At 26.4% G+C, this 10,811-nt stretch overlaps 1 protein-coding gene across 2 annotated transcripts; it reads right to left on the reverse strand.

The window, feature by feature from the left end:
- Window positions 1-618: 618 nt before the first annotated feature.
- On the reverse strand, window positions 619-2,904 carry LOC136079076 (uncharacterized). Of its 2 annotated transcripts, none has more exons than XM_065794802.1 (8): window positions 2,730-2,904; window positions 2,421-2,454; window positions 1,967-2,055; window positions 1,767-1,872; window positions 1,281-1,386; window positions 1,107-1,195; window positions 886-993; window positions 619-766 (listed from the first exon to the last, which is right to left on the reverse strand). In XM_065794802.1, the coding sequence occupies exons 1-5, from the start codon at window positions 2,735-2,737 to the stop codon at window positions 1,372-1,374; spliced, it is 252 nt and encodes an 83-aa protein (XP_065650874.1). In that variant the 5' UTR covers window positions 2,738-2,904; the 3' UTR covers window positions 619-766; window positions 886-993; window positions 1,107-1,195; window positions 1,281-1,371. The 2 variants fall into 2 exon arrangements, with proteins under 2 accessions (XP_065650874.1, XP_065650873.1); XM_065794801.1 differs by having other exon boundaries at window positions 2,730-2,902.
- Window positions 2,905-10,811: the final 7,907 nt, after the last annotated feature.

Here is a 10,811-nt window from a genome sequence, read left to right on the forward strand (position 1 = left end):
ACTAACTTTTTTGTCAAATACGATTCTTATACGAGGGGGATATGATATTCTAAGTAAAATATAAAAGTATATCCGATATTTTACTAACTTCTTCGTCAAATACGATTCCTATACGAGGGAAATATGATATTCTAAGTAAAAATTTGAAACTAAATCCTATATTTTACTAACTTCTTTGTCAAATACGATTCTTATACGAGGGGGATATGATATTCTCAGTAAAAATTTGATACTAAATCCTATATTTTACTAAGTTTTATGTCGAAAGCGAATGTTACACAAGGGGGATATGATATTCTAAGTAAAATATAAAAGTATATCTTATATTTTACTAACTTCTTTGTCAAAAACGATTCTTATATGTGGGGGATATGATATTCTAAGCAAAAATTTGATACTATATTCTATAATTTACTAAGTGCTATGTCAAAAACGAATGTTACACAAGGGGGATACGATATTCTAAGTAAAATTTAATAGTATATCTTATATTTTACTAACCTCTTTTTGAAATACAATTCTTATACGAGAGGTATAAAAAAAAATTATAGCAAATCAAATTGATTTGCTATAATTTTTTGAATCGAATTAAATTCTGAATAAAAATATCTTCCCACATAAAAAAATAATTATTGTCAATGTGAACAATTGTCAATATGAACGGCTTTAAAAAACAATTAACAATAACAACGTTTTTTAAAAAATAATTTTTTAAGAATTAAAGTTTCAATTATTTCGAAATCAAGTCTCATCGTGGCAGACATATCTAAAAACATGATATTAGTCCAAATAATTTATTGTTTTATTTATTCAAAAATTTTCACGAAATTAAGTATAAAGTTGATAAAGCAAAAAAAACTAAAATCGATTTTTTTAACAACTTACATTAGCAAGAGAAATGTTTGAGCAAATAAATAAAGCACTTGTTTTTTTAGCATAACCAATGCATTCCAAGTGAAACCATTGATTTGGAATGCAGTTATTGCATTTTATCTATAAAACAGTAGTGGTTTTTTAGGTAATATACCGTCTTTTAGTTGATAAAAAATAAACATAAAATTTTAAAACGTAATAATAGAAAACGGAAGCAAAATTAGTTCATATACCCATTTATCTAAATTTTTTAATTGCTGTGTGTTTGGTCCTACTTTATTCCCACATATTCGACAAAGTTTATCTTGCCAACTTCTCTGACCTAATAATTTAAACATGCACCACCATTTACTGCTTCTTTTTTTTTAATTTATTTTCTGTCATAATTACAAATACAGTTAAATTACCTCCTCTATCAATAAGTAAATGCACCACTCTCTTTCTAAACTCTATAACATCTTCAATTGGAAAGTTAAGCACCAACTCTTCCCTGTTCATTTAATTTTCAGCAAACTAAAAAAATTTTTTTTACAAACTCCTGATTTAATTAAATGATACAACTACAATTAAAAAGAAATATTGTCAATTTTCATTAATTCGTTTTAAGTAAATTTTTGAATCTTATGACTTCATAACTTCAATGGTTTCACTGCAAACCATAAATTAACAGTGAAACCATTCACTGTAAATCTATGATTTGCAGTTTTAGTATGCAGTGCTATGACTATGCAGATTTATTTTAAGTTCTTATTATCTCATTTAAACCTTTGCCTTATCTTTCTTGTTTAAAAATTATTAGGCTTTGACACTCAGTCAACATTTTTTAATGTACTTTTCATTTTTTCAAATTATGTTCAAATTTATCCTAACTATGTATGTTTCAATAAAATTACCTTAAGACAAAAGACTCCACATGATAAATTGTCTGTTTGTAACGCATGTGGTGATGTCACTAGCTTGAATTTCTCGTCAACACCGTATCTTTGCAGCAAGTAACTACTAAGATATTTACAAAAGAATTATTTAAATTTTTTGAAAATCTTTTTTTGAATTTGATTTCAAATTGGAAAATTTAAAATCATTGATTTCATACTTCCATTTTGTTTCTTCTTTTGGTATAGAAGCTTTGGCTTCACCAAGAGGGTTGATATAATGGATTGTTTTCTCATGTGGTTTGATAATCTTAAAAAGTAAAGCCTCTAAATTTTATTATAGAAATTACAATACAATGAAGCATCAGATCAAATGTTCAGTATTGTGCAACTAAAACACTAAAGAGGCTACTGAAAATTATAAACATGTAGCTGTTTTAACATTGGTTGGTAAACATTGGAAAATAACGCCTTGTTCACACATTAAAAATATTTCTTATTCAAAAAAAAAAAGAATCTTGTAATTATGTTTTCTTATGTCTATTACAAAATATATCATTACATTATCTGCAAAAAGTGAAATACAAATACTTGATAAAGTTTACAAAAGAAAAACAATAATGTTAACATAATATTGGTAAAATTTAAAATAAAACTTACGCTTTGATTTCATACCTGAATCATATATAATATGTCTATAACTGTATAGCTATAAGGCAATAAATAAAACTTCATTTTTAAAAAGTCTAAAATAACATTACTTAATTACTAAAAAATTTTAAATTAAAAAAATGGCTATTTTTTTTTATTTTTACAAATTTTGACATTATGTTTTAATACTTGTTTGAAGCTATTTTCATTATTCAATTTTCTTAATTAAATCCGAAAGAAATAAGCATTTTTTAACAGTAACAGTGACATAAATTACACATACTTGACCCACAAAAATTGACTTTAGCAAAAATGACATAAAAAATTGTATACCTGCACATGTATTGCAAATTTTGAGCAGATCATTTTCCCATAATTTATAACATCCAAAATGATATTTATCATTATCAGTAGATTTTTTACACAACACACAATTTACCAATAATTTCTCCATTGTATATATGTAAACTTAATTAAAAATTAATCTTATTTCATATATTCGAATATATGAACTAAAACGAAATAAATAAATAGACTTATACTATAATAATATATATACATATATATATATATGCTTTAATTATATATACATATATATATATATATATATATATATATATATATATATATATATATATACATGTATATATATATATATATATATATTTATATATATATATCTATATATATATAGATATATATATTTATATATATATATATATATATATATATATATATATATATATATATATATATATATATATACATAGATAGATAGATATATATATATATATATATATATATATATATATATATATATATATATATATATATATATATATATTTATATATATATATATATATATATATATATATATATATATATATATATATATATATATCTGAGAGAGAGAGAGAGAGAGAGAGAGTAGCATTTTCATTTTCAAAATAAGTATTAGAATTAAAATGCTAATATGTATTGTATAAATTTTATTGCATAAACTAATACATTATACTATAAAGTATTACTATAAATTTATATTTTCCGCTGCTATAAATCAATAAAATTTTCCAAAAAACTCATTTGTTTGTTATTACGGACGGCTAAGGTGCACTTCTAAACACTATAATTTTAAATCGCATCTGCGTTTTCAATTTTCTTAAGGGGGATACGATATTCTTGGCGGATACGATATTCTATTACAGTTTTCCGCGTTTGTTTACAATACACGGTTTTCAAAACTTAACTTTTGTTATGCAAAATATATACACAAGAGTATACAGAACAAAAAATTTTGAGTTAACAAACCGGTTATTGCTGTAAAAAACATGCAAAACATCTAATTAAAATGAGTAATAATGACGGTTTTAGTTCTTCAAACACAATCTATTGATGACTTTAAACTATTTAGTGTAATGGCATTAAACTCTTTTCCACCAGTATGTAAAAATACACATTTGGATCAAATTTAAGATAATTTGGATAGAGTTTAACAAGGAAGTTTACGCCTCATTACCTACCAATCCATTGGTAAGGAATGAGGTTTGAACTACCTAATTAAGTGTTGTTCCTCAGTGCTCTGTAATATGACCGTTCGAACTTCTGGAAGGACCTAAATAACTAAAAAAAAGCAACAACTTAACAAATTATTGCAATGATGCATATATTATCAGAGCTGAAATCAAATTTGCTAGGATATTTTATCCAATTAATGATATTTTATTTCTGAAGAATATCCTGAGTAGGAAATGGAAGATATGTAGTCAGAAGAAGACAGCCACTCAAGACATAAGTAAATAGCTTTGCTTTCAGGTCTTCAATAGCCTTACCAGTCTGCTAACTAGATTTAGGATATTATTGCTCCATCCCACCCTCTCAGTCTAATAAAGATTTACAAATAGATCAAAAACCCTTCTTGTTATATTATATAGTAAACCATATGGCGACTTTGAACTTATTTTAAAGAATACTTTAACTACTAATAAAGGATTAGGAGTAACAGGGTATAAAAAGATTCTATTAAATTACTCGTGAACCAAAACTGTAGCAAAAAAAAGACTAAATATTATTGTTTTATAAAACAAAAATATAACTAATAATATACTTGAATAATACTTTTCAACTTTCCAAAATAATCACTAACTATATATATCGTCTCTGGAAAAGTTTTCCGGTGGAAAACAAAACTTTAAGTACAAGTTTTGTAAAAAAAATCATAAGTTTTAATGTAATTTAAACTTACAGTTAGCATTTATTTCAAAAAGGGTACCTAAAATATGTCAAGAAATTAAAAAAGAGACAATAAAAATAAATATAAACAGTATTAAAGAAACATATTAGCTAAAATAATTTGATTTTTTTTTATTATTTTTTTATTAATTGTCAGAAAAAGCAAAAAATAAGAGAGTACTAAAGAATAAACAAACAATCTAAAACATAAACTCTGTTTTTTTTTTTAAATTTAGGCATCTCTTCAGTATTCTATCATAAGTTCAATAGAGACTGATTCACTTTCAGATGCTGTTTCTGTTTCACTATGGTATTCTACTGAAATAGATTATCCTGGTTCAATTTTAAGTCTTTTTTTGGGTATGTTTTTTTTATTCTTGTTTTTACTATGTGTAACATCTTTCTTATCACCACCTTCATTTTTATTCTCATTTAATATGTCTAAAAGACTCTGGTCTAAAACTTTACGAGGACTCAAGACGTTTTCACTTGGTAATTTAATATACACAGCATTAGGATTAAATGGTACCAAACCACAAGTTCTAAATCCACTTATTAATTTTTTTCTCGAGTATTCATTAATGGATGTCATTAAATAATTCAGCAACTTAGAGAAATCTTCTTTTGGTAATGTTGCAAATCTTTTACCACGAGAAGTAAGTTTCCAATCCAGAAGTATACTTCTCCATGCTTTTTTTAAAGGTGCAAAGAATGCAACATCAAAAGGTTGAAGTAAATGGGTTGAATTGGGTAGAAGACATATGAATCTAATGTTATGTTTTTCACAAGAATGAATAACTTTATGACTTAAATGGAAAGAGAGATTGTCATCTATTAATACTTTTTTCCCAAATTGTTTCTTAACGCATGACAATAATGTTTCAAAAAACCAATCCTCACAAGTAACTTTATCAAACCAGCCATGTTTTATCCATAAATCGTATAAATGTGTGGTTTTAAAAACTGTGTATGGTGGAAGAATTTTTCCAACACCATTTCCACAAAACATTACAGAGAAACAAGCCTTACTGCTATTCATTATTCTCTCAGGGTACTTAGTTCCACGTTTTATAACAACTTTTTTTATTTTCAGGGTCATCAAGCAAATTTGTTTCATCTTAATTCCAAATGTTACAAGGTGAAATCCTTCAAGCTCAAGTCTAATATTGCCAAAATAAATTTTTAATTGTTCTTTGTTTATAGCTGCACATTTTCTTTTAATATTTGGTGCAATTCTATGGGTTAACAGTGTACGTTTCATAAAACTTGAGACCCAATTATCACCAGGAATGTTGTTTTTAAATATTTTTACAGTACAATTTTGCGATTTTTAATAACCAGCTACTAACATTTTAACATCAAGTTTATTTAATGGAAATCCCCAATCACACATAACCTTGATTCGAGATAAAAATAACCCTTCCTCATCATAAGTAAATATGGTTGGTGCACTAATGCATTTTTTATGCTTTGACTTCATTTTATTATGTATAGTGCTTCTTGATATACTAAACCTTTTTGAGGCTTGACGAATAGATGTACCTTCATTAATTGCACCCATACACTCTTTCGAAAGAATGGTAATAGAACAAGTTTTGTATGCACGTTTTCCAACACTATGCTTGTTATATTTACGAGGCATTATGCTTTAAACAAAAGTAAATATAAACAACTCAAGCAAACTACAATGTAGTAATTTATCAAACTATTATTTAATTTTATTAAACTGCAATTAAATTTAACACTAAGAGTCTTTAAATTTTATTTTGTTATAAAGTTGATAACTTTATGATTTAGCAACAACAACAACAACAACAACAAAAAGTTTAACAAAAAAATATACTTTTTTTAAAATCCTAAAATACATTTATGCTATAAACTGTTTTTTAAAATAAATTATTTGGACAATTATAATGAATAATGATCAGACTACTTTAAAATGAATACTATTTACTTGGCCAAAGTTACCCCAAAAGAGTATAAACCTACGGGGTAACTTTGAACACCCTGTAAAAAAACCAGAATGTTGTTACTTGAGCCAAAAACTTTTCTCTTGTCTTTAAAACAGAAGAAAAACTGAGTTGTTAGCTATCATTTTTACCTTCGCCCAGACAATATTCTGTTTTACAATTTTTGATTTTTTTTTAACAAGATGTAATTTTTATTCTTTTTCACTTAGAGTAAAGAGCATTTGCAGCAAACTTCATATCAAAATTTAAGTTAGAATATTTGCATTTACAAATAAAATAAAATAGTAAAACGTTACTATACTGTTTAAAAATTACAGAAGTTTAATTTAAATTTTTAAAAATGGCTAAAGTTACCCTACTGGCCAAAGTTACCCCGGTTTACGGAACCGTGTATTACGTAGGGGAGACCGGGGCTAGTTGGCAGCAGGGGTAAGTTGACGAATTGCGTTTATCTGCAAAGTCTTTCATCAGAAAGTGCCAATAATTTTAGGAAACCTTCCTAGTTGACCATTTCGTCTTTCAATGTAGTATTGTAAGGATTTGCGCATGCGCATAAAAGATATTGTGGTTTATGTTTTTTTTCCACATTTTTGTAACTTTTGGGGTAAGTTAGCGCAATTTTTTTTTTTGAGGGCCCGGGAAGGCCCTTAAGAATTTTTTTTTGTAAATGAATGTAACTTTTAAAAGTTACCCAAATTCATACTCTTTGGGACTACACTTTAATATTTTCAAAAAAATGTGCCGTTAGGGCTACAGAGCTTATAGAGTAAAAACCGAGTCAACTAGCCCCGGTCTCCCCTACAATACGAAAATTTATTTGAATTAACTTTGATAGTAACCAAGTTTTTTTGCTCACTTTCGAATTTACATTTATAAGAATTCCTAGAATCAAGATTTGTATACCAATTTTTTTTTGTTGAAAATGAAAATTTCCAATGTCAAATAGTCATCATTAAATTGGCTACATGAGTTATTAGCATATGTAAAAGAATGGTTTGCTGAATAATTGTTTTAAAACCAAAATTTTAAAATTCATTTATACATTATATGTTCAATTAATTTAGAAAAGTATCGCAGCCTTGATATAATTGTTATAAATTATTATCGTGGTTTTAGTGGCGTTGAGAAAGTAATCCTTTTTTTTTGAAAAAAAAATTAATATAGTGACGCAATGAGTATTTTAGTTAAATAGTTTATTAAAAATAAATCCAGTTTATTTACTTTTATGAAAAAGCAATAAATGTGCCAAAAGAGTTTGTTTTGCAGTTAAGCCATTTAAAATTGCATTAAAGGTCAATAGTTAACTATTGCATATATTCTGTTAAATAAGCTTTTCTAAAAACAAGTAAAAATAAATTATTAAATTTAATTAATTTTGAATCTTAGTAATTTACTAGATAGTTTGATTGTCTGTTTTGAAATAAAAATTTTTTAGGCATCTTTTAAAAGATCTATTCAATTGGCTTTACGGAAAATATTTTTTATAATCATTGCCTCAATACTATTTATGCAAACTGAAACTGTTTGTTATTCCAGTGAACACAAGACGTTCTTTAGACCTCTAAAAAATGTAATAATACCAACATTTTCCAACATAATAATACGAAAAAATGCTTTTCAATGGACGAAAAGTTTTCAAAGTAGAAAGTGCAACAAAAAGGTTTGTTTTGCAAATTGTTAGTTTTCAATGCATTTTTGTTTTCCTAATAAAGTTACAGAAAGAGATAAATTATTTTTAATTGGTGACGGAGAATAGCTTATTTTCATTTAACAAATATAAAAAATATAATAGTTTAAATATGCTGAGATTGAATACATTAAGTATTTCTAAAAAAATGGTTTTGAGGGGAAAAAGTCTAAATTAAATCTAAACAAACTGATCATTATTGTCCTGACAGCTGTCGTAAAAGGTCCATAAGTAGGAAATGAATAAAAATATTTTACGCAGCTTAATGCAGATTTCAAGCATCATAATAACGCGATAGGTATGAATTGCAACAGAGTTCGATTATGCTTTGCTGATGTTTTGAACAATTGAAACGGTAAAAAAACGTCATGTTGTCTCTCCACCTGTTTGCTAAACTTATGTTTTACCAGAGCAAAAGGCTGTTTTAAATTTGTACTTGATTGTTGGAAATTAAATTCACCAATGGACTTCATTGTCCATGACATCCATGGTATCCATGACAATCTAAATAAAGCAATCAAACAAATGATGCTGGCAGCAAAAAACTTTTAGATTAGGGTAACCTTTAACATTTAGTGCAGTTGAAGAACAAATCCTGTCTTCTTGCAGGTAACTACGCTCGTTGTCCCAACAACAATCATAAGAATCCCACAAGTTTTAATCTTCTAATACTTCTTAATGCTCATTTACGTTTGAGCATTTTTATCGATAGGTTTAAGAACAATCAAACTAATTTAATTTGCTTTATTCATAGCTGCGACTGTCTGATATTCTGTATGTGTATGCCACCCTTCTTTAGATAAAGCGTAGTCACCAAGTGCGTTTTTACCTTTGCAGCTCGTTTGTAAATAGACTGGTTAAATGTTGGCTGACTTGGCTAACTTTTTAATAAAGACAAAACAGTTTTAATAAAGAGGTATTTTCAAAAAATTTAATTATAAATTTTAAATCTAAAATTCTAGAAAGAAGGCCAGAAATCAAAATATTCCATTTATCCACGGGTCCAAATTTTCTCTCAAAGACTCTGTATATTTTTACACTGGTGCGCTAATGGCTAAATCAGTCGATGTATAAACAATCACTGCGCCTATTCCAAAATAAATTAGTCAAAAAGCAATATAAAAAAAAAAACAAGAAAAGAAAATTAAGTAAAATAAATAAATAAAAACTGTATATAATCAATAAAATAAAATAAAAAGTTTTTCGCCAAAATAGTTGCGTTTTTGAGGTCAACTTTGAGAACCGTTTCTAACTATTTGCGGTATATTTAAATACGGATGTTAAATATATACTTATGTATATATATACAGGACCGTCCTTAAGTCCTTTATATATATACATAATATATATTAAGCTTAATTTTCCTTTTTTAAAATAAAAATTAACTATTTTTTGAATTTCTTAAAAAAATATCATACTTGCATACACACAAATAAAAGTTTGAATGCAATCAAACTTAACAAAATATTTTTTATTGACATTGAAAAGAATAGGCCGGGTGAATAAAAGTAAGCAATAGCTTTTACTTAGTAATTGGTTAGCTTTAAGTGAATTAAAACTTAAGGAATTTTTATTAAGTTTTTATTCGCGTAAAGCTGAACAATTACTGAGTAAATTGCCTAACTTTACGTGAATAAAAATTTGAGGAAAACTGCTGAAGTTTTAATTAACGTAAAGCTGACCAATTACTGAATAAAAGCAATTGCTCATTTTTAGTCACCCGGCCTAATATTTTGCTGTTTTATTGAATGGTGAAATAATTAAAGAGACTATTGTTTTGATTGTCACAGTTTGTTAAATCAATCTTGTATTCCCAATGTTATTTGGAAGAATATTTAAAATAATCAATTCAATAACTTTGTAATGATTAAGTATTGTTAACCTATTTTTTTGGTTTTTGGGCTGCATGTGTTATTTTAGAATAGAAGACCATATTTTAGAATGTGCCTTCTTCATTGGTTGATACTATACACCAGCAAATCTTCTGGCCACTAAATGAGTCTAAGTTTTTCTAAGGATTTCTATTTTTCTAAGGATTTCTAATTTTAGGATCACGATTGATTCGCATTTTAAAATTTTGCATATATTGTTCACGATTTTCCAAATAGATTTCTTTTGAACAAGCCAAATAGTTGAATATAATAATAATAATAACAACAATAATAATATTCATAATAAATACTCCAATAAATATGAATATTCGAGGTAATCCATACGTCTTTGGTCAAGCACAAACAAAAGATTACAATAGATGCATAATACAATCATCATGTTAACAAGTAACAATAAATAATTTGAGCAATCAATGTAGTTTACTTCTTTTTTTGACTACTTTTACAAAAAAAGGTTTTTACATGGTTTTTATCACATTTACTTGAATATGGACAAAAGTAGTTTCGTCCAATTTTTATTTACAATTTTCGTTTGATAACCAACTAAGTTCTCTACAACTCCTGATTAAGGTCTTTTTTTGTTTGTTTGCTTCCTAATTTTATTTATTTTAGTAGTAGTGTATACTAACTAATGGG

Source organism: Hydra vulgaris, chromosome 04, assembly GCF_038396675.1.
Source record: "Hydra vulgaris chromosome 04, alternate assembly HydraT2T_AEP".
In the NCBI taxonomy this organism is placed as follows: Eukaryota; Metazoa; Cnidaria; class Hydrozoa; order Anthoathecata; family Hydridae; genus Hydra; species Hydra vulgaris.

Coding starts and splice junctions, on each gene's coding strand:
- LOC136079076 (XM_065794801.1), bottom strand. CDS start 1,371: ATGAACAGGGAAGAGTTGGTGCTTAACTTTCCAATTGAAGATGTTATA. Junction 1,196..1,280: donor TTTACTTATTGATAGAGGAG/GTAATTTAACTG, acceptor TTAAATTATTAG/GTCAGAGAAGTTGGCAAGAT. Junction 994..1,106: donor TAAAAAATTTAGATAAATGG/GTATATGAACTA, acceptor ACTGTTTTATAG/ATAAAATGCAATAACTGCAT.